Source organism: Chroicocephalus ridibundus, chromosome 5, assembly GCF_963924245.1.
Source record: "Chroicocephalus ridibundus chromosome 5, bChrRid1.1, whole genome shotgun sequence".
Classification (NCBI taxonomy): Eukaryota; Metazoa; Chordata; class Aves; order Charadriiformes; family Laridae; genus Chroicocephalus; species Chroicocephalus ridibundus.
In genome coordinates, this window is record NC_086288.1 from 30747984 (window position 1) to 30772601 (window position 24618).

At 42.7% G+C, this 24618-nt stretch overlaps 1 protein-coding gene across 1 annotated transcript in view; it reads left to right on the top strand.

Moving 5' to 3' along the window:
• UNC5C (unc-5 netrin receptor C) overlaps positions 1–24618 on the top strand; it is a 265673-nt gene that overhangs the window by 155759 nt on the left and 85296 nt on the right. Inside the window, exon 2 of the mRNA XM_063335798.1 lies at positions 11505–11726. Within this exon, the coding sequence (XP_063191868.1) occupies positions 11505–11726 (222 nt within the window). The remainder of the gene's footprint in view (positions 1–11504; positions 11727–24618) is intronic.

Consider the following 24618-nt stretch of genomic DNA (forward strand, 5'->3'; position numbering starts at 1 on the left):
GCAAGAGGAGAGGATGGTGCTGTCCTCTAAGTAAATGTGTGCTCAAAGAGGTACGTTGTCCATGCATCTCCTCAAATAAGCAGGCTCTGCATGGAGGGTGATAGTTGATTAAATCATCCTGTATGTTTCCAAAGCAAATAAGGCTTTCATGCGTTCATTTTCTCTCAGAGGGAGGAATACATTCGATTATTTTGTATTAAGATTTGGTTAAACACCTTATTATTATCTTTATTAGTATTTATAGTACATACAATCTGTTGTTATTTGCATGAATGCAACCATGATATTCAAGCAAACCAATGCTTTTCATCTACTTACAGTCTCATGTATTTACAAAACCAATTGCTAGTCAAAATAAATAAATAAATGTCTGAGTCATAGTTCTGATCCTAGGCAATAATCTGTGTTCTTCCATCTGGCTTCCTAAATACCTGGGTGCTTAGTTCAATAAGAAGATATTTATCTTTTTCTTTTCCTTTTCTACTTTTTTTAAGGATTTGTTTTTTTCCCCTTTTCCACATCTGGTGCTCAGATTCCCAAGTTTCCCCCCACCCCCGCCCTTTCCCCTTCTCCTCAGAAGCGCCTGCTTAGAATTTAGCTAATGGATTTCTAATTCAATTTGGCCTTCTGCTGGGATAAATCAGCCTCATACAAAATAATTTATGGTTCTTGAAAAATCGGCTGTGGATGAAATTAGGTAACTAGCACCAGGCAAATAATAATCTCATTAAGATCCATGGAAGAAAGTAGTGAGCAGGTAGATATTCACAAGGACTAATGTTAGTCTCAGGACATCAGTCTCACCAGGATGCCCGCAGCCCATGAAGAGAGCCCTTTAGAGCACCCAAGGTCAGGCTCCTGCTCCAAATCCTGCTCCTCAACCTCTCCATCGATATAGAGGGAGACCAGTGACAAAACTTGCATCAGCTCCAAGACAGGCAGACTTTGTTCCCTAATCGTTTCATAAACATAAATTTGATTTGAGGTCATTTGTGTTACTTTTGTTGGCTGTTTAGTAAATGATGCTGACAGCTATTTTGCAGAAATTTTGAAGGAATAATCCAAGTACTGAGTTCTTTACCCAGTTGAAAGGTAGTGAATTAGAGTGCTACCTATTCGTCTGCTACATCCATTTTGCAGATGGGACCCTGAACCTGACAGAGTAGATTTGCCCAAGGTCGCACAAGAATATCTATCCCCTGGGTCTCAGCTTGATGCCTTAACCAGGTGGCCATATGACTGAGCTATTATTTTAGGTATAGGCAAGTGTCCTGTGTTTTTCTGGGATGGAGTGATCCCACTAACTAGATTAACTGTACATTTCACACAGCTCGTGAAATCAGGGTCCATGATATCCCACTAGATCTGTTTTATTAATCACGAGATGTTGGATCATCGCTCTGCTGAGAAAAATGCTTGCATTGAAAGCTTTTGAAATCTGGGAGCAGAGCTCTGCGGCGGTTTTAATAATGGGAAAAGTAAGTATAAAACCAGCCATTCTTGCTAGAACCAAAGGCTTGACATTTTAACCCTAACATACTGATGCAAGAAGCAAGCTTAATTATTAATATGAAACAACATGAAAAGCTAACAAAGTATTTGTAAAGTACCACATTCAGCTACAGATCTTCTCTCAAGCTAGCAGTATGGGACTCCTTTCATTGTGCCCCAGCCATCAACAATACTTTGCACACAGATTTATCTATATTAAACTAACTTGAGCTGTGCGATATGATTTAGCACTGACCCTAAAATCCATCTGCCTACGGCTGATGACTCTCTAGCCTGAGCTCTGTCATTGTTTGGAGTACATGCTAGATCCTTAATAAATCCTTGTGTGAGAAAAGGTAGGATCAGTTCTCCATTTGTTCATCGTATTTGGAACACCGCATTCGGACTGTTGACATAGCAGTCAGATGAAGGACCTGAGCCTGAACTTCCAATTCTAGAAATACGTCCAGAGTTAGTTATCCTCGGATTTCCTAAATTGTATGCTTTGGACTATACCCAGGAAACTTGTTTCCAGTACGTATTGAAAATATATTTTATGTGCTATAAAATGCATCCTACCGTCTAACCACAAAGGTTAAGTTAGGTCTTGTAAAAAGAGATTGTTCGTATTATGGTGACAGGCACCTACTTTCATGTTCATGTAAATATGGCAGGCTCTGTCCTGTGTGACGGAGTGCCTGAAGGGGACTTGAGAATGAATAGGTTTAACAAAAAGTATTTTAGCCTAAGCCTTGTCCATCTTTAATTAGTTATCAGGGTTAAAGGAGGGGTCAAGAGCCTGGAGCTGCTTCAGGACTAATGTGTCAAAGGAAAGTGAAGCCTGACACTGAAGAGGAAATGATGCTCCTCAGAGGTTTAATAATTTTTTGACCCTGTGTCAACCATTATGACTACTAATGGCAGCTGGGGCAGAAATGTTTCAAATTAGATTTTGCTTTGCAGGTGGTTGGGAGGGGATGCCATGCCATCCTGCAGACCCATCACAAGCTAGAATCCAAAAGGAAAAGTGCATTTCAGTTTTACAGGCAGGGCACAAAATCTCGTGGTCTGACACTGAAGTTTCTCCGCTGTTCATGTGTTGCATTTCTATCAGAGAAAACAGAACTAGCAATAATACGCAGCCAAACTGCTCGAACTCTACCAGCACAACCATGTGTAACAGGACTTGTGTTAATTTTCTAATTAGATTAAATGCCCGGAGCTCACACTTAAGGAATACAGCGTGTGCACTTGGCAAAGTAACACTTGCATGTTACTGTCTGTGGTTTTGTTACAGGACAGAGTAAGGGAGGTAACATTTCAGAGACAATCTGCAACCCACTTTTTTTTTTAAGCATGAATATTTTATTAGTTTTAAACAAGTGGAAAGAGAGAGCAGCAGGACAAAGCAGAGCAATATTCCATGGGATAGTAATTACCAAGAAATGTCACGGAGGTCATCTGCTGTCTGTACAAGCAATTTTGTTTTATTTTCAGGTGCTGTACTTTTGATAGCCATGGCACAGTAACTGAGCCAGCCTTATCCAGTAGCTCTGTACAAGCACAATAAAGTTTCCATCAGAATTAATGAAAGCGTTGCAGAGAGGGATGTGACTGCTGATACACAGGACAGGGCAGCAAAGAAATGGGGCCTTTGCCTCTTCACTTGACATTTCACGCTGCCAGTGCTCGTAAGTCAGCCTCACCCCCTGGTGGTTTGTCTCCATCCTTTTTTATCTATTTATATGGTTAGGCAGCCTCATAATTAATAGCACTTGTAGATTACTGCATTAGATTTCTTATACTGACAATAATTGTTATAAATCTCGTTGCCCAAAGAACAGCTTGGTGCTCTTCATCTATATATGTGACAGAAAGCATTTTCATTGCCTTGCGTGAACTCATACCATGTTCTGGCATTTTCCTACACCGAGTCCGGTGCTAACAGTACCTGTACCATCTCTTGAATGTTTAGGCAGCAGCTGGTGGTCTGATGGAGTTTGTCTCAGGGCAATGGTAAAGCTCTGGATACAGAACCTTAAACGTCCTGTCTGTGTATACCGGCAATCTTTGTCTTGGCTTACAATGGGATGTATAAAGAAATCTCTCTCCCTTACAGAGGGCTGTGGAAGTCGTTTTGAGGACACATGTTTTGTCTTTGGTTTGCCTCTGTTCTGACTGATGATAAAATGGCCATTAGCACTGAGAGAAGCAGAAACTTTAATTATAATTATGAATTTAAAAAACTAGGGAAGGATGCCTTTTCCCCAGAGAGTAATACATAACTTACAAGCTGCTTTATAAAGCTGGTACAGTCAGTGTTTTCCTCATCTAGACCTGACTCTCCTTTTCCTTACTCTGGTGCAAACCAGATCTGACTCCCCTGGAATTAATTGTTGATTATCAGCAGTACAGTTTACCCGGGTAAGCCAGACAAAATACGTTCCAAGCATTGACCCGAGAGAATGAGAGTATGCCATCAAAGCCGGGGAGACGGAGCACAAGCTGATTGCTGTAGGTAGCATGGTCGCACAGCGTCCACATTGGCCATGGCCAAGTGATAACCATTTACTCCTTCACCTTCCTTTGCCATTGGCTTTATGTCTGACCATGTGGCATTCATGTGAAATAGGGGGATGGAGAGAAGTGCACAAGAGAAGTGCACAGCAGCAACTCATTTGGCTTCTGCCACTGTGAAAGGTCCCTGCGGTTGAACCACAGGTCCCAGACTTAGCAGGCACCCTGTCTAATGCCGGGCCATGCACTGCTGTTGCAAGGGAAAGCATGGCGTTCTTCTTCTCCCCTTCAGCTCTTCCCAGCTTTCTGGGAAAGGTGAGCTGAGGTAAGATGGCCATAATGAGCATGATTACTGTATTAGGCCTTCGGTAGCCTCCTTATTTAATGGGGATGTTCAGTGTGGTAGGCCTGTCACTGAGTAACAGAAACCTCCTTCCTGGACTCTTCAGTTGTGCCCAAAATCCAGTATTTCAGCTGTCTTAGATGCCCTTCATCTGGATTTTGGAAAGGCCTCCAGGTTGGTGCCTGTGGTTGACAGTGGGTTGTGTAATGTTTCCCATGCCTCTGTGGGAACTGTTTTTTTGGTAGGGGTACATGAGGACAGGAGAGGATGCATTTGGGGGGTTTTTGATGTGTGTGTGCTTGGGAGGGGGGCTTTTGCCCAGCAACCTTCTGATCTATACCTAGCTGCTCAGTGGATATGTTCCTTGTTCTCTAAGTGCATGCAGAGCTTGGGTTTAATGTCCTGGGGATGTGTTGTCAAGCTGAGATGTGCTAGGAGGGTCTTCACCGAGCTGCGGCAGGTGCAGGGGAAGTTCATCCCTTTTTGCAGGCTTTATTTATTCTGTTTCTGGACTGAAGTCACCCCCCCAAAAAAAAATGAACGTTGCATGCCCTATCGATTTCTCTATCGCTTTTCCCAAACCATGCCTGCACTCTGCTTTCCCTGCTGAAAAGAGCATTTAATTTTGTGGGTGCTCAGTAAATTTGAGTCTGAAATTCCCTTGACCTTGCTCCCGTGAGAGCTCAGCAAGGTTCAGCCAGCATCTGATTTGTGGGCTGCCGCAAAACCGAGCCTTGTTTGTAGGCACGTAAAGGCCTGCAGTGAATTCAGCTACAAGCAAGCGGATGCCAGCCTCCCAAGCTGCCCAAATATTATGCTGTTACAAAATTGCAGTTCTTCCTGGGCTATTTGGTGAAATCCTCCACTTTTGAGGTGCTGACGAATAACGTGTGATTGCCTTGCTGCCTGGCTGCTTGCAATCAGCTGGAGGTAGGGCTGGCAGAGGGCACGTGCTGAGAAAGCCACCCTCCTCCTCCTCTTCCCGGGAGCAGGGCAAGGAAAATGTGCTTTCTCTTTCAGGACATGGGCTACGCTTTGCTGTGCCCGTCCTCTGTCCCTGTGTGGTCACCAGGGCTGAGGCGGGGTCGAGAGGGCCGTCTGACGTGGAAACTACTCGCTAGTAATTCTGAGAAAAATTCCCGTTTTCTCCCATTTCGCATTCAGCTTGGCCTGAATTTGGATTCGTAGCTCCGCGGGTGTTATGGGGCTCTCAGGTGGTGGCACGCTATATGGCATACGGGATTTTTTTGCTTCCTTGCTTCCCATTTGGTGGCACCGCGGTACCTCGTGCCCTTCCTAGGAGGACAGCAAACCCTGCCACCAAAGGGCTTCCAGCTGAGTAATTTTCCCTTCCTGAAAATGTGTGCGCTGTAAACCAAACCCTTGCCTCCATCCTGATAAGCTGTTTTACCGAGCTGGCACCTGCTGTTAATTTCACAGTAAACAGTACTTGTTGCTCTAGAAAGCTTTTTAATCATAACATTAAAAAACTGAACAGAAATCCCATCCATACAGTTAGCTCCAGCTGCCTTTCTTGCAACGCGTGGGGAATGATCTTGCCGAGTGATGGGCATCCAAATGCAAATGGAATTAGCTTTGCAGCCATTCATTTTAAATTGCTCTTGAATCATTCTGAAGTAAATTCCATTTGAGAAGAATTTGCTTCAGGTCTCGCACAAAGAGATAATGGTCCAATATATTACGATCTAAGCAATAATAGTTTAAGTCTCGCAGTTCAGAAATATAGTGAGTTATATGCTGGGTTGATGAGAATTAAAGCTTGATATATAGTAATAAAACTAGTGATCTAGAGATGAATAGATTGGTGTACAGAGCACAATATTTTCCTGCCACAGATTAGAGTGGGGATACTAGTCCATAAAAAGGGAAGTATACCGTAAAATCTCCTTTTTCACTTGTTATGCATGAAGAGCTATAATATGTACAGTTTTACAAACAAATGCATGAAAAGAATTAAGACCTTTCCTAACGTCGAAGGGTTCCTGTCTTAGGCAAAGATTTGTTTTACCTTGAAAGAAAATTTAACTAAAATTAAACTAAAATTCCTATGTGTGAGAGTCCATCCCAGCCTTTATCCAGGCTGATTGCAGTGACACTTCACCTCTTCTTACAGATTTTGCATTTGACTTGCATTGAAAAAAGATTATATATAATGGTCAGATACTACAGAAAGCAAATAAAAGCGTATCTGTATTCAGGCCAGCAACTAAAATAAAAATTCCAAATTCAGTTTATATATTAAAATGGCTTTTTAAAATTTATTTTCTTAATGTGAATGATTGTGTGAGTGGAACCAGTTTAGCAGTACCATTAATCAGGTCTTTTGTCTAGCTAATATAAATCAGTCAATAACAACAGATGGGCTGTGCACTTTATTATGTGAAAATAAAGATGAATGTGACATACTGCAGAAGTAAACTTGCATCTCAAAGTTACTGAGCACAGAAGGGGATTTGTTACAACAGGGGAGAACTCTGTGTGCCTCGCATTTGCGTTTGATCAAGGTTGTAAGGGGAACTTGCTGCACATGACATTGACATAATGGTTGGAAATCAAGTACGTGAATTTTTAGTGTTTGTTTGTATCTACACTCCCTGATCGCTCCCAAATGGTTTAATTAGCTTTTTTCCTCTAGACAGAAGAAAAAATGTCTAACTCCTTAGGAGAGTTAAATAAGAGATACATAAAGTTTGCTGCTTTCTCGCACTGTCGGGAAATGAACATTTTAAAAAACCAGTGATAACTGTCAGGAAGATTCAGATCAAAGTCTCAGGCAAGATTTATCCCCTCGTACAGAAATGGAGAATGCAACAAAAGGCAATCCCTGTCCAAATTATAGAAACAGGCCCCGCAGGCCACATGGTTATAACACAGTCATCCCGGAAAACCCTGAGTCAGAGTTTGGTCTTTGAATGGACAGAGGAGTGATCTGTGTTTAACTAGAGCCGGTCAGGAGAAACTTGATGGAAGTGTTTATTAGCTTGTTAGAAACTATGGCCTCATGAAAAGAGAGATTTGTGAAATTGCTTCAGTTTTACCAAAAGTTTGTTTTGTAGGAAGTTGCAAAAATCTCAGCACGGTCAGATATCCTATACTGACGTTTTCAGAGGAAAATATCTGTGCTGGATTTTTAAGAATATTTTGTTGTATAATCACACTGCCATTATAATTATGCTTGCACGTTGCTGCAAGCATTACAATGAAAGCATAACAGTAGATCAGTCTAATTAAAAAAAATGAAATGCAAGACTTGGATCCAAGATGTGTGTTAAGGTTGATGGTTCAAAACCCTGTCCCAAACCAGCAGCTGAATCAGCTGACTGTCCTAAGCCATGCCACAGCTGTGCTTGTTGTGGTGGGCAAGCCATCACGAGGGGATTTATGGTTCTTCCTCCCCAACGTGTCCTTATCCCGAGAGGCGAGTACCGCAGCCCAGCACCAGGGAACCGTGGCTGCAAACCCTGCCTACCTGTAAACCACCATCCTGCGACTTTAGCCGGTGGTGGCTGGCGTGCCCGGGCGGAGGGGTGCTGTGGTTTGCCTCCCTGCAGCAGCTGATCCCTGGGGGATGCAGGGAATGCCTAGTTTAGAGCACAAGTCTTATGAGGAGCAGCTGAGGGAGCTGGGGTTGTTTAGTCTGGAGAACAGGTGGCTGAGGGGAGACCTTATCGCTCTCTACAGCTACCTGAAAGGAGGGTGTAGTGAGGCAGGTGTTGGTCTCTTCTCCCAAGGAACAAGCGATAGGACAAGAGGAAATGGCCTCAAGTTGCACCAAGGAAGGTTTAGACTGGATATTAGGAAAAATTCCTTCACCAAAAGGGTTCTCAAACACTGGAACAAGCTGCCCGGGGAAGTGATGGAATCACCATCCCTGGAGGTAGATGTGGTGCTGAGGGACATGATTTAGTGGTGGTTTTGTCAGTGTTAGGTTGATGGTTGGACTCGATGATCTTAAGGGTCCCTTCCAACCTGGACAATTCTGTGATTCTATGACTTCCCACTGTGATTCGCGCGGGCTCATAAAGGCGCCTGTTACCTTCCAGCAGTGAGCAGCAGGAGCGAGGGGCCCTGAATGCTAATGGGGGTAGGACTAGCTTTTCAGTATGATTGGGGTTCTTTTCTGCCAAACACAGGAAAATCCAGTTGTGGTCATATTCTGGATGCTCCTCTTAAGAATCTGCTCTATAAAAAAAATAACTCCAATGTTGCTACTAATAGCAAACAGTACGAGGGCAGGGATTGAATGAACATACTCCAGTTTAAAAAGCCCCAAAAATCTGTCTTAGCCACTATTCTTAAATTTATTCTAAAATTGCAGATTTTAAATGCCATTTTCTGGGAACAAGGCAGCCTCTGCGCACTCTGTTTGTGTGACAGTTTGTGAGCGGTTTCCATCTATATCTCTAACATTTAGGAGCGGTTCAGATGCCTCTTGATAGCAATGAGAAAGAATCTGGAAAAATAAAGCAGGTCTTTATTATTGCTTAAGAAGAGCGAGGTGGAATTATATCAAACAGCCAGTAGGAAAACAGGCTTGTATCTGACTGCGGGATGCCAGGCTGGTGGAGAGAAACAGCTATCGCCACAATCAAAATGTGAGACTAGGTTGTTGTGTACTGGGCAGTGAATCCCCTTTAACATAAAAATAATATTTAAACAATAGAAGCAGTTACCTTCAGGAGGGAAAGCCAAAGCCCACACACATTCTCCAGGCTGATTAAAGAAATAATTTTAAAAACCATCTTTTTTCTTTTCTGCAGCGTGCCGATCCCTCCTTTTAGACTTTCTAGTTACATCTTTGATAAGATGCAGTTAATTGGTTAGGCAGTGTAAGTATTGTCTTTGATAACGTGCAGAAATCTAGTGGTGAAAATAAATACATTTGTTCTTCCTGTCACCAGAAATTAGTGAAGCAATACTTGTTTAATTATAAAACATATGTGTGCTTTGTTAGTTTCCATCTGTCTGCTCGCTGATTTGCAATTAAATGACCAGAAGAAAAAGATACGTCCTGTGGCAATTCAAGGGAAATGATTCATCTCTAATGTTTCCGTGTTGTGGATGTCTATGGAGCAGCGTGTGTGAGAGGGAGGGAGCGGGGAAGAGGGGGAGATACAGAGAGAAAAGGGGATGAAGAATGCTGAAAAGCCTCTTGCTTCACTTCAACCGTGTTTCGTTGTCACGAAACCAAATGTGGACTCCCACTGACTTATTGTAACTCGTCTTTTTGGAAAAAACCGGAGAGCAAAATGGAGCAAGGAAGAAATACCTAATGGGGAGAGGAAATAGGATTGCAGAAGAAGGAGGCTGGTGTGGTCAGAGTGAAAAGCAAACTGCAGGAAAAAAGGAAGGATGGGAAAGTGATAAAAGTTAAATTTGAGTATTTGGGGATGATTAGTTGGAGATGGAAATGGAAATGTTATACTCTGTCACAGATTTCCCCTTTGCTCGAAAAATGTCAGGCCTTATTTAGTGGCCTTTTCTTCTATCATTGAACCAGTACAGTTCTATTAGCTCTCAGGGAGAGATGCAGTAGTGAGTCAGGCCTGTTACTCTTTGCAAAATGAGACGCCCGGAAAGGCAGGAGTATTTTTAAATTAATATGAAGAGGAAAAAAAATAACAACCAATTCGTGAACATATGCTGTCTTCATAAATAGTTCAAGAGATTCACATAATCTTTTGCTGTGTAAGGTATTCCCATCACTGATAAAGACGTACAGTCTACCTCCATATAGCTATGAGGATGGGTATCGTATTACCTTCTCCCCCTGTCTCCTTCGTCTGTTGCAGTTCTTTCTTCTCTTTCTGCAAAAGCAGTGGCTGGAAGGAGAGCCTTTCATGCCCCTTGTAATTCTGGACACAACCTGCACAGGCATGTCTTTGGAACAGGAAGGTAGCTGTCTGACATTTCATCTTCATGAAGACTGGCAGGGAGAAGATAGCCAGCCTGCCCCAGTATTTTCAGTTTGATGTTCTGTGGTGTTTTATTGATCATCAGCAACGTCCGTCACTGTGTATAACGATAACTGCTTCAGAGGCAGAAAGGGGGAGATTGAATAAAGCCTTCAGGACTGTCAGCTTGCTGCTGGTGGATCCGTCAGGAGTTGGGGCCCCGCACCCCTTTGCTGCTGGGAGCCTCCTGGATGTTCTTGCGCACTGATGGCGGGTGGGGAGGTGGATGGGAAGATGGTTATTCTCCGCTGAATTGGTGCTTTCTGATGTGGAGGAATTCCACTGCGGACAGGGAGAGAGGGGCTTTAGAGGGGGATTTGTGAAGAGGGAGGGAGAGGGAAAGGAGAGTACGTGACTTAGGTGTTTTCAGTGTTGCCTCTTGTGTGTTGGGTTCTTTTCCTCCTCTGGACTTCTTGCATCGACTTCATGCATTACCAGCAGCACCAGAGAGGTGCAGAGGTTCCTTACGTCAGTAGCATGCATCTGTGTGGTCCCAAAATGTCATCATCTCACAGCTGCTCAGCCCCATGTCCCGGCTCCCAGTTCCTCTCCATTGTGAGGACTGCGCAGACCAATGTACTAAATGAAGTAAATAAAGCATAAATTGGCACCTTTATTAGCAGTCTTAGGAGGAGTGTCAGAGTATGAACAAAGCAGCGTAGACTGGACTTGCATTTAGTCTTTTGCCCTTAGAGCGGATTTCACGTTGCTCATCTGAAATGAAAGGTGCTATTTCCTATTTGTACCAGCCTCAGCCAATGCTACCCATGTGTGTGCACTTGATTAAACAGTGCGATAAGTCACTATTGAAAAGTGTGACCTTGAAGCTTCCAAAAGTTTCTATTATTTCCTTTTACGGTTTTGCAGGCAACTCTCCCAAGCGTTAACATAATGCTTTATTGCTAGTATTGCCAGTGATGATAACAAAGGACCGTTCCCAGTCAAGTGAATGTACACATCCCTGCTGCATCACATAGAGGAAAGAGAGCTCAGGATGTAAAGAACAATTTCTTCTAGTCTGAAAACGGCAGTACATTTAAGCCTCGGTTTACAAATGCTCCTAAGATAACATTTTATTTGAAAAGTATGCTCCTTTTGAAATTTTCAGAAAGTGCTTGTACATCTTCGCCGGCTGAATTTTGGTTGTTTCATTTGTCCTTTTTCTCTCTTCTCTACAGATGATGACTTTTTTCATGAACTTCCAGAAACTTTTCCATCTGATCCTCCAGAGCCATTGCCCCACTTCCTCATCGAACCCGAAGAGGCTTACATAGTGAAGAACAAGCCTGTGAATCTGTACTGCAAAGCGAGCCCAGCCACGCAGATCTATTTTAAGTGCAACAGTGAATGGGTTCATCAGAAGGACCATGTGGTGGATGAGAGACTAGATGAAACCTCGGGTGAGTTCGCATTATGTCGGAGAGGGATGAGAATTAAAATGCATTAATATCAAGTCCACTGTTGTAATCTAGCAGCTACTTCTTGTGGCAGCTACTATTCTTTACTTTTGATACACCTGTGAATTCTCTATCTGGCATTATTGAACATTGGCTGTCATAGCACAGAGATGGTGTCTGCATCCAGGTCATTTAGTAAAGCGGGCTTGTAGAGCACCCTGCCCAAGTTTGAAACAAAATAAAGACAGGAGAACCGTGCACAAACAAAAGGGAATTGCTTTCTCAGCTAGGCCTACCCTCTGTTCGCTTCCCCAGTGTCACAGATTCCCAGTGGTTGCACTGTATTGTAGTCACAGACCAAGAACCACGTTCTTCCCAAAGAGCCGAAGAGCATTTGTGTTGTTCCTAGAATGATGTTTTCTTTGGGAGATTTGTGAAGGGAAAAAAAAAATTTACTCGGCTTCTGGCAAGAAATAAGGAGAAAACACACCTGAGCACAGTTTAGAGCAGTTTATTGATGCAGAGCAAGCACCTGGCTGTTATTCCATTACACTTTTCTGCCTGCTCCATAGAGCCTGTATGAAGGAGAACTACAGTAGTTTGGCAAGGAAAAGAAAGATGAAAGATTAAAAAAAAAAAATCCACCAAAAAAAAGCCAAGAAGCCAAGAGCCTCATCCTTCCTCAGTGAATACCAGAAATCCTGATATTCATGGAAAAAAAATAGGACTGTCACAGCACCAACAAAAAAAAAAAACAAACAACCAAACCCACAAATCAAAAAAAAGTTCAAAAACTTGAGTAATAAACCAGCGTAAATCAAAGATACGATTGTTCCCATTTGGGAAGACTGGTAATCAATAGAGTTTGAGTCACATGCAAAGAGAGAAGCAGGACTTACTGCTGTTTTGATGGCTTTGAGAAATAACTGGATACCTAGCAAGAAGGTACCTTTCATTTGGGAATTACACTACCACTTGGTCTAATTACTTAGAAAAATAACTCCACCAGATGTCTTGGAAGTCTCTTGTGAACTGGGTTTTATTTGTTTCAGCTCATTTATTTGCACAGAGATCAAAAGCATAAGCTTTTAACGGTACTGTGGTGCGCTCAGCTTGAAAAAGAGAAGGTGGGTGTGGGAAGAAAGACTGTAGAAAAAAAATCTGTATTAAACTTTGGTCCTGTTTATTTGTTTGTAAGAGTTGGCTTTTCCAAAAAGTTGACTGCAGCAGAAAAACTAAAAAAAGGTATTCTTGTTGATACACCTTCAGTTTTTTTTCGTTCATGGGAGTCCACCGAAATGAAGAAGGACAAGCAGGAGGGCAGCTGTCACTGCGTTAATTTTTAAAGCTTTTATTAACATCAGCATTCAGAAATGTGGCAATGCTGATGTGGTGACTGGAGTTTTCACTAAGGGTGAAAAATGCATTCTTTTTTCTTAAAAATCCCATTTTAGAAGAACTTCGTGATACTGTAAAGGAAATTGCATTCAACAAACGTAGCAGGCCAGTTTTGAAAAGAGATACATCTGCATGTATTAGAGGACAAATGTTTTGCATAATAAACAGCAGCAATTATATGCAAACGAAACCCATATCCAATTAGAGATTAACATTATCTACTAGAGCTGGGGGGGGGAGAAGGGTGTCAAAAGCTGTGCACATCAGATTATTAACACAAGAGCCACAAACCCAGCCACACTAATAGCTTGTTAAAGTGAAACTGTCATCAGAACCTACATTTGTCAGTCAGCCTGGTTGTTGCCCAAAGGCTGGTTAATGCGTGTCACGGTTGCAGCGTTTGCGCACCTTCCTGTAAGCAGGCTGAGAATCTAGGGCTCACAGCACATAGGTAGTATAGAAAAAGTTAAATGGTGTATTTCAGGCAGTGGTAAAGTAGTATCTTCTTCAAAGCAATGGAAGCTCCGGAAAATAGATCCACTGCAGATGGAGCTGGAGAAAACGTTGCAGGAGACAGTGGCAGTGAGGATTCATTCTGGTGCCTGAAGGAGGAGGTATGAGATCATCATCAGCTTGGCAGCTTGCACCCGTCAGGCTGGCAAAGCCCTTTGACTTTGCCACTTCTGAGGCTATTTTGGTTTCTGTTGCTATTTTTGGCTAGCTAATGCAGTAGTTGTAACCTAGGGCACAGCAGTAGTGACTGAGCTGCTCCAAGGGTGGCGTAAGGACGGCAGCCCAAGCCTCTGCTGCTGCAGGCTTCAGGCTTGCAGTTAGAGAGGCTGGAGAAATTGTCCCCAAACCAGGTTAGGTCTAGCCTTTACATGGGTAAACCACGGCTCAAAGGGAGCTCAGATACACAATGTTTCTGCTGGGTCAGTCGCGTAATCCAAGCAACTGACAACTGGGCACATTCTTCTTTCCTGGTACTTTACTGTTCTTAAGGTCTCTTTTGCCTCAATACGAAGAAAAGCACCGTGCTGGGCGGTCTTCTGCTGCCATTTTTGAACCAGCCTTTCTCTTTCAGTTCTTTAGGTAGAAAAACAAAGCAAAGGAAAACAAGACAAACAGACAATAAAATGTATGAGAGGAAAAAAGTAAAGGTCAGCTACGCTTTCTTTTCTAAAGGATGGGTAATTGAGAAGAAAGAGGACTAAAATACGGGTGTGATGCTAGCGGTACATCATCTTGGGATTGTAAATGATGCATGAAAGAGAAATAGGTTTTGATTTGCAAAAGATTATGTGTTCATGGACTTTGAGCCTGTGCCCAGGAATGAAATCTATGTAGAGATGATTAACTCTTCTTATCAGGCAAATTTGTTTCTGTCATTGATAAAACCAGAGACAACAGCACAGCAATAGCAGTGGCACAAGAGATGGAATGAGAGTGCAGCCCAGCTCTCATTGAAGAAAGCTGCTAGATAGAAATATTGAATATATTAAGGTTAATTTTTTAAAAGGGAAAATAAATATTTCTATCTTTTTCCTATGTATATATATTCTTCTTTTGTAACAGAGAGAAAGTACAAAATAAGAGTTATATAGCACTTTGCACTGTGGGATATTTTTAAACAGTAGGTAAAGCATTGCTGTAAAGAACATTCACAGGGACTCTGTGGGAGTTGTTGCCTTCTGGTTGGAGAGGATGAGAACAGTAATAGTGACAGGGTGTTCTAGTACCACTTTATTTAATTAAATTAGCCTGAAGAGAGAGCTTTGCAAAAAAAAAAATCCAATGATCGAGTCTGAGAAGCCAGAAGCTTTACATAGAAGATCATTACCTTCTGGTTTTTAATCCTCAGATTCGCTGGAATTTTTCTTCGTGATGGAAAAAGCTAAGCATTTTCATAAAGAAGTCAAATGGGTGCTTTGAAAATCTTTAGTGCGCATCTTCTGACTCTTTCATTTCCTATGTATGTCTAATGCAAGGCAGGGCATGGTCTTTTTAATGTTTATACTGGAAGATTTTCCCATTAATGTGGAAAAATATAAGTAAAGAATAGGAACACAAGCTTTAAAAAACAAAGATGAAAGTTGTTTTGGGGGAACACTTTTGAGTTTATGGCTGACTGTCATAAAAGATAACAGCGACGAAAGTAAAATGAACCCTGCAGAACTGATGCTTTTGGGGGCAAGAAAATTCCATAGTTACAGGGCAGGAAGCTCAATAGCATCAATAATTGTTAGAGCAATTTGTGCAAATTTTCCAGATTACTGTACCTCTGAAAACAACTACGGCAAAAGATTTTATTTTGCATGAGTGCTTTTTATGCAGAAATATTTTCAGACACACACACACCAGTTCTGCAGTGGTGGGAGAGTTGTGGATGTATAGAAAATGAGTGTCCTGCACCCCTTTCATTTGTCCAGAGGGATTAAATGCTGCTAAATCAAACCCCACATCCCAGTGATGTACAAGAGAGAAAAATCAGGACAATAGGGACCTTGTTTTTGTCTTTTCTATTTGGATATGCATTGTAATGTTTTCTCCATGACTGTTAAGGTGAAATGATCTATAAACCCCCTCTTGCCCTCTGCAATGCCAGTGACTTGTTCTTCTTTGCTCTCCTTCAAGCAAGGAGAAAACAACATTTGGGACTCTTCTAAGTGCTAATTAAATAGACATATTGGGCAATTCAGCCAGCATTATTGTTTGCCTGCGCTTTCTGTCTTCTTTTGCTGGGATGCATAGGGAGAGAGGGGCTCAAGGAGTTTGCTGATGACCTCCTCCACGTTCCCAAATAGCAGCAAGACAGAATAAGGACTCTTGAGCCGGGCCTGAGGCCCCAGCTAATGCAAAATGAACAGGCTTATCTCTGCAATCTCAGAGGAAAGGCACCCTGAGGGAGGCTCTGTTAAGGAGCAGACGAAGATGCCAATCCTTTTTCCCATGTCCTGCCTTCAGAAGCAGGCTCTCAGAAGACGTAATGTCCCCCAGGAGCATCCCCGGTGCCATCCAGCCTTCAGCAAGGAGGATAGGTGGCTCCGAGGACTTTCCCTTCAGCTGCCCCTTCTAATCTCTGCCTCCCCACAAATCAATGAAAACGACAAAGTTAAAATCTGCCTAAGAATAAAATTTTCCTCTGATTAAGAGGGTTTATCGAACTGCAGTGAGGTGGATGAATATGCTCTTCTTTTCAGGCAGAAATCTTACACTTCTTTGTTTCAGTTTCTTTACATAGCCGCCACTGTGATTCCTGCGTTTGCCTCCCACCACTGCCTTTCCCCATTAATAAAGTTTTTTTGGATGACTTGCAGATTCGATGAAAGCAGGCTGAGCTTTTGACGTAGGGTCAGCATTGATCTGGCAAACAGGAGTTTGTTACCTTGAGCAATGGGTTTGGCGGCCTGTCGAGGGAGTAGGTACCCAGCTAGCTAAGTCTTTAATAGATCACCCTCTCAACAGAAAGATCAAAGATTGACGTCTGCCCTTTTGCCTTTAAAAGAGCTCTTACAAGATGCTGCAGCCAAGGCAGCAGTGGGGAAACCTCCACAGCGACTGTCTGCTCTTCTGGCACCATGTACAGAGGCAGAAAAATCGCTTCCATCACACAGTGCGCTGTTGCTTTATCTTCCTCTCTGCGTGTACATCTCATGAAAGCCATTTATTTTCATGCTTGTGACACCACGTCTTGGAAGGCTGCATTGCCCTAATGACAAAAGCCCCATCAACTTCTTCAGATGTTGTTTAAGGCAGGACTTTCGATTATTCAGCAAAGATCATCATGTAGCCTCTCATTTTGAGCAGTTGTGCTTGTTTGTCATAGTATTTTTTATAAATAAGAAAAATAAAAAGCTATTGTTACTTTTAAAATACAGCACTTCTTTGCATAGCAGTGTTGAAGAACTTAATTTTGGAGCCCAAATGTGAAATTCAGGTGCCCTCTGCCCCCAGGTAAGCACAGCTCAGGTGTAATGTTTTACTTGTTTTCTGTGACCCACAGATCTTTCTTTCCTTACTGTTCTTTTTCCTCTCTGCACATCTTCCTTCCTTAATTTCCTTTTGCTCCTTCCTGACCTGCTGTAGCCTCCTAATCCTCTGTATTATTTTTCAAGAGTCCAAAAGATAAGGAAGAAAGCTATTTTTCTGAACAAATGTGGCCAGTTTCCCTATTAACTTCACTAAGGAGATGACAAGTGATGCTAAATGCTGCAGTTATACTTAGCCTGCAATATTTTGTCTCTCTGGGGTAGAATACCTTGGGGTTATGTTAGTAAGGGTAGCCACATATCATAAATAAGGATTGTTTTCATTCCACTGTTGTCACAAGTCATTTTATTTTCTGTTTGTCATTGGATCAAATCCACTGCAAACATCAAGCGCCCTGATTCAAAATAATTATTTCTCAGCAACATATTGCCAATTTTTAGCTCTGCTCCTTCAATAGTCTGCCCTAATCCAACTCATTTCAAGGAAATTTAAAAATGTGTCTGTGTATCTCTTCCCAAATGCTTCTATTAACAGTTCTGATATGTAGGTTAGATTTGATACTACAGTCCATTTTCTTTAGTAATTCAAAGTCTGTCCCCTCTTTGGAAGGATACTGTAAGTGAAACATGTTTGTATGTATGGTCTGAAAGGCTGCAGCTGGTGCAGAAAGGAGCAGACGACTCTCTCTCTCTCTCTCCGAAGAACTGGAATTCTCTGGGGAAATACAGGCTGTTTACTTACATAGAAGTATATGAACAAACCTGCACTTTTTTTCCTATTTGACATTTAAGTTGCAGCCAATTCTGATGTTAGTCGGGCTGTCTTCTCTCTGCCTGTCGCTCCCTGTGGCCTCGCAGGCAGCTCTTCTGGGGAAGAGGAGCCCGGTGCCCATCACCGCTGCAAGAGAAGTTCTCTCTTCTGGCAGTTTCCACTTTTATCTTGGGTAATTAGTATATTTTGATAGAAAAAGAACCGTTTTGGCAGCTTCAGAAGAAACACTGCCTCACAGAGAGGCAGAGAATCACCATTTTCTAGGATATCAATTCAAAATGGTGTCTATTTTTGTTGAAGTGAGTGAAGGAATCACTGAGGCCAATCCTGACTTAAAGAAGGGAAATAATCTTTTTATATACAGAATAACAACATTGAGCCAGATATTTGCTTCCGGAGGGAAATCTGCTTGTAGGCAATACAAAACCATCCCCCAAACCCAGAAAGATTATATTTTTTAATAGAAGCCTGCAAAGGACTGTGGGGTTTTTGAGTTTAGACTCTAATTAATATAGTACTCCCTTATAATACATGTATTAACGTGTCATTAATCTCTTACTTAATCCAACTGTTGTATGGGGTTTTTTTGTTCCTGTAAGTCTTTGTGGAAGGCTGCTTCTGGCCCTTAGACCTAGACACCTTCTTTGCATGTTCAGAGCCTGCCTGTTCCGCTAATGCTGTCCTCTCCAGCAGCTCTTTGCCCTTGCAGGGGTACGTGTCCAGCCACCTTCACAGTCAGCAGCCCTGGACTTCGTGAACCCTCTGCCCTCTTGCTGCTAAGCTGGCTGAGCCGGCCGCTTCCAGCCTGGGCGCTTGCTCTGTCCTTCAGGGTATTCCGGGATGCTAACAGGGGGGCCCAGAGGGAGCTGCTCTTCCTGCAAGTTAATCCTGCTCACGCTCTTCCTGTGAGTAATGATGTGTCCATGGGAAGGGTCATTTGCCAATTCTAAATTTTCTGTGGATTTGCCACATATCTCTGTGCAAACTGCTCAACGTCTCTGTTATTTACCTCTGCAAAGTGCTTTGGGACCGAAAGATAAAAGCTTTAGAATATTCATTTCTTATTGGTGCATTAACTTCCTATCTGCAGCTGTTCCTCTAATTGTCCTGAAGGTTTCCTGTGGGCTTCTAGAAAAACAAATCTGAGACAGGAAATAAAGTTATTAAAATAATAAGGAGGTGAATATGGATGCTTAGTGCATTCATCTGAACCATTTGAGGATACCCCTCTGAATATTTCCAGCCTACACCTTATCTCCGTCCAAGTTTTTCATTCATTAAACCCTTTGTTATGCACTCATAATCCCACTAATTCCCCAAAAGACATTTTCAGATATCAGTCCACCCATCACAGCTCCGGACTAGCCACGGCTTTGCACAGCAATGCTTCCTTTTTCCATCCATGTCCCTTGGCTCCCTTGGAGCCGACCTCCCTTTGTATGGGATCTGGACCCCCAGCAGCACGGGCGGTCTAGTGCCTGAAAGGCTAATAAATGTCAGCTTGGTTTGGAAGCAAGTCCCAAAGGTTAGTCTCCGTCCTGCGTCCGCTGGCCTAGATGGAAAACAACAGGTTTTTGGGGTACAGGAATGGCGGAAAAGAAGAGCAGAGCCCGGGTCTTGTGTGCTGTCAAACAAAAGCTGCAGTCAGTGCAAGGGCAGGAGCACTTGCATCCTATAAATGTAAGGGTTTCAGTTAATTAAATATGAGAATGAGTAGGACTAATAGGTCTGTAGTTTCTTTGTAAAAATCCCTGAATATTTTCAGGGAAATGGAAGATCCAAAATTATACCTTACTTTTTCTATGTTGAGAACAAGTTATGGTCTGATGCAGTCACTGGAAATGTAGCCTAACCGTGTTTAGGGACATCAGGGTCTTGACTGTGCAAGATACGTGAGTGTTGTTGATTTCTTGAGTCCCTTGAAGTCTGTGTAAGCTTGTGTCTCAGTTACCTGAGTATTATCTTCTACTTTTTTCTCTATTATCTCATTAGACAGTGAAATCATTCCCTGAAGAGTGATAAAAGAATTCCTGTTGCTTGAAACTAGACTGGAGAAACGATTCTTTTTTTGGAAAAAAAAACCCACCATTTTTTGTGGAACAGCCATTGCACGTCAGATTCAGCAAGGCTTTTTTCACTGTGCGGGTAGGGTACCAAATCATCACTAACATGTAAGGGAAAGAGAAGTGGCTGTCACATGCAGCTCTGACCCGCACAGGATCCAATTTTTGTGCTGCCTTTGCGGGTTCACCGCCTGTATTCATTTTGTCATTCCCATGCATTCCTGATCCGTACATAAATGAGCAGCGTGATGTGGTAGGTACCAGCAGGACTGCTATTCAGTGTCAGGGTTATGTACAGCTCTTTCTCGTCAGGTTTTGATGGGATGCCTTTCACCATTCCTCATAACTTCTCATCCCTCTTCATATTTGGATTTGAGAGCAGAATGGGAGTCTTTTGTCAGACTCTTCTGTGTCTTTTCTTCCCCCTGCATACTGATCTTTAGACCCTCGCGGCCTCTTCTATTATTTGCTCCCAGGTTTTGATTTCAGAGAGGATCTCGGTTGGTCGATTGCTGCTTTTGGCTTCCCAATGGCTTGTATAATGATGTTTCTGTAATGAGTGCTGACACGGCACCTGGGTCGGTTGCTGTGCCCTCCTCTGAGCGGGAGTAAGGTTTGCCAGGCCTGAAGAATAACGGTGCCTAGAAATGCGTGTTGGAATTCAGTCAGAGTGCATTCTCAGAAAAAAAGAAAAAAAAAAAGAAAAAAAATGAAAAAAAAACCACGAGGCAGCCAGAATTACAAGGGCACTATTGATGATATTTAGTTACATAATTAAAGAGGTCTTTTTCCATGGCAAAGTCGCATGGATCTGCAGAGCGACTTGCTCACATCCCTGGTGCCTTGCTGTAGCTGCCGGGGACCATGAGTGACGCTGTATCCAGAAGCGTGTACACACCAAATGGCTTCTGTGACCACCTGGCTGCCTTTTTGCACGCCTTCCTGCAATGATTCTTTTATTCGCTACAAACTACGAAAAACTTCCTGGCGTTCAGGAGCTGGTGTTTTGACTGCTGCCCTGGCACAGCCCTGAAAACACGCTGGATGAGGCAGCAGACAGTAAATTCCCAGAGCTTCATCTCTGTCTGGAGAAAGTCACTTCACTTGACAGCGCACTGGACAAAGCCGCTTTGAAAGCAGCTGCTTGCCTTTTTTCTTTTTTTTTCTCTTTAATTTTTTTTTTCAAGATACCTAAGTCGGCTGTGAAATGCCGCCCCTAGCATGCAGAACAACAACGGCAAAAAGCGGTGGGGCTTTTATGCTTCTCCCCCAACCTGCTGTTCCTGCACATTGTGGGCTAAAAAAATAGGAAAACAACTGCTGAGGAAGGCTCCCGAGTGACCCCTTGTGTCACGTTGCGACTGTCCTTGTTCCCACAATAGCTGCACCAGCCACTGAACTGTGTCATCACATCAAGTTCACAGAGATAAGGCATTTTCACGTTGTCTGTGCTTCTCAAAACCACGCAGAGTGGGTGTGGTGCATAAATCCCTGTGCAGATACATATTTTATATGTATCCACGCACATGTATATGTCAGTAAGTCAATAACATAAACAACTTCATGTATATTTTTATATAAAAATTTACACACATACCCATTTATTGTTCATTTCCCTGCCCCTCCTCCATTATGAAAAGGGAATGTAAACATGTTCAAAATTCAGATGCTCTCAGTTGGCTTCCAGATGTTTGAAGTTCAATAGATTTTTTTCTATTTTTTTTTTCATAATTTCCTTAGCTTCTTCTAGTGAAGTGCTAAACAACCATTATTCCTTTTTGCCTGCACATTGAGATTCGTCTGTACGCTCTAAACTGCCTCAAAAGTGCTTCAATTTTGCATGAGCACTAAGCTGGGGACTGGGAAGCATTACCCACTGCTGAAGGCCCAGATCATTAGAAAGAGCATGTAAATCCTCTGAACCAGAAATAAAAAGCGCACAGATTTTCTTTGTGAAGTCTCAACTGCAGCTTTAAGTAAAACATGAACCATTGGCACGTTTTTTCCCTGGCCCTTGAAAAAAACAAAACAAAACAAAACAAAGCATCTTTTCTCAGCTGCACGTGCCTCAACCAAAAGAAGGGAAAATTGGGCTTTGACCCAAAAGCTGGAGCTGCTAAGAGCTCATACTTATGCTTTCCTATGCGGATCGCTTTTCTTCTTCCCCGTCCCTGTAAGTACCATGAGCCTGGCAGAGAATTGCTCGGGTACCGCTGCTTGTGGTTGTGTAGTGTCGGGATGGCTTGGGTCAAGATGCTTTGATTCACATTTCTTTCTGGAACCTCAGCCTGTGTGATTTCAGAAATGATGATGCCCATAGTTGAACATAAATATATGCTTTGGAGCTTTGGTTTTCTTTGGAGTCCTGCTACACCGGAGCATGATTATTACTTTTGTACCAGGAAAAAAGGAAAAAAAGAAAGCAGCAACAATAGGCACACGTTGTTATGTGTGGAAGAGAACAACGCGTTTTGGAGCAATTTGTGCATATAAGCAAAAATGCCGTCAACCAGAAAATAGCCTCCATTAAAAAAAAAGGGGAGGGTTCCTTTGTCTCTGAACTGTTTATAGGCTGAGAACAAGCAATCCAATGCTGTTCTAAAGTATTTAACAGCAACACTTCAAGGCTTATATAAAGCAATCAGCTGGTGAGGTTGGCCAGGAGAGGAGATAGCACAGGGTCTCTTTTACCTTCCCCAAGGGGACAAGCCTACAGGGCTGTACTGCCCACCTCCACCATGCTGGCAGGGACCAGGGCACATGGTTTGCTTTCCACCAGTATTCAAGAACTCAGTTTTGAAATCTTCCCTTCATCTTACACAACTTGGTCCTTCATATATATATACATGGGAAAAGAACATAAAGGCCTTGTTTTCACTAAAAGAAAATAAAACCCAAACAGAATGTGTGCTTTTAAATTACAGTTCAAAGTAAAACCCCTCTGAAGAGAGCCCTTTGTAATTTTTCTGTAAGTAAATCAGTTAAAAATAGTAGGGGGGCTGGGATTTTAGCTTTACTCACTACCATTAGCTGGTAATTAGGTACCATAGCTAAACGATAAAAAACAGTGCAAACTTGACATTGGTTTTAATACAAACTTGACTTTATTAGGCTGTTGCCTTCATCTGTGTTAATTTACATTAAGAATATATCTCTTTCCTAAAGAGAACGTTATGAAGAGAGCAAAAATAGCTGGAAGCATTTAATTTAAATATTTCGGCTAGTATTTGTGGAAAATTTTTTGTGATCGTCATGTAGTCATTTCACAGAACCAGCCAGCCTGGAAAAGCAGTACTGAGGCAAAACCAGCTGCATGCAATCACAGCGTGAAGGATTACTGGGTGTTAAAGCTGTTGCTCTTTTAAACTATCTCTACATATCTATCTGTCTATCTATCTTTTGTTAAGATTACAGATACTCTATATAGAAAATAAGCTATAGGCAAAGTGTGCCGTTAGGCAATCATCTCTGTCCCATTAGGATGCATGGAGTACATTCTTCTCAGCAAGAACTTTCATATTTGAAGCTGTTCTTCTTGTGCATAGCCTATTTATTCATTTTTTAAACACCAAATTCCATAGCTTAAGTGCTCTGATATATTTGAGCGGAATAACTCTCTGACTGTGAGGAATCCATCTCTGCGAGAGGGTAAATAAATTTCAATTCTGACATAGCACTGCTTTTATTTTTACCTTTGTAAAAAGGTTATTTCACCAAGTAAAGTAATCAGCCTTCTGCTACAGAGACAGGTTGTTTATAGCACCTATGATGAGCGATTAAATAAATCTATAGGCCCTCTGTAGGCAGATAGGAGCAGCCTCAGGTTCACAAGCCCTGGTCCTCATAGGGGGCTTCAGCCACCCTGATATCTGTTGGAGGGACAACATAGCAGGGCACAAGCAGTCCGGGAGGTTCCTGGAATGTGTTGATAATAACTTCCTTCTTCAAGTGGTAGAGACGCCAACTCTATAGATAGAGGAGAGGTGCCACGCTGGACGTTATTCTCACCAGTAGGAAGGGGTGGTGGGGGAATGTGAAACTCGAGGGCAGCCTTGGCTGCAGTTACCGTGAAATGGTGGAGTTCAAGATCCTTAGGGCAGGGAGGAGGGCGCACACCAAGCTCACTGCCCTGGACTTCAGGAGAGCAGACTTTGTCCTCTTGAGGTGTCTGTTTGGTAGAATAGAGTGGGGTAAAGCCGTGGAGGGAAGAGGATCCCAATAAAGCTGGTTAATATTCAAGGATCACCTCCTCCAAGCTCAGGAGAGATGCATCCCAACGAAGAGGAAGTCAGGCAAAAACGCCAAGAGGCCTGCATGGATGAACAAGGAGCTCCCTACAATGAACAAGGAAGCCTACAAGGGTGGAATCCAGGACAAGTAGCCTGGGATGATACAGAGAAATTGTCTGAGCAGGCAGGGATCAGGTTAGGAAAGCTAAAGCCCTGATAGAATTGAATCTGGTCAAGGATGTCAACAGCAACAAGAAAAGCTTCTACAGCTACATCAGTGATGAAAGGAAGGCTAGGACAAATGTGGTCTCTCTCCAGAAGGAAACGGGAGAGCTGGTCACCTGGGACATGGACGAGGCTGAGGTACTCAATGACTTCTTTTCCTCAGTCTTCACTGGCAAGCGCTCTAACCGCACCACCCATGTTGCAGAAGGCAAAGGCAGG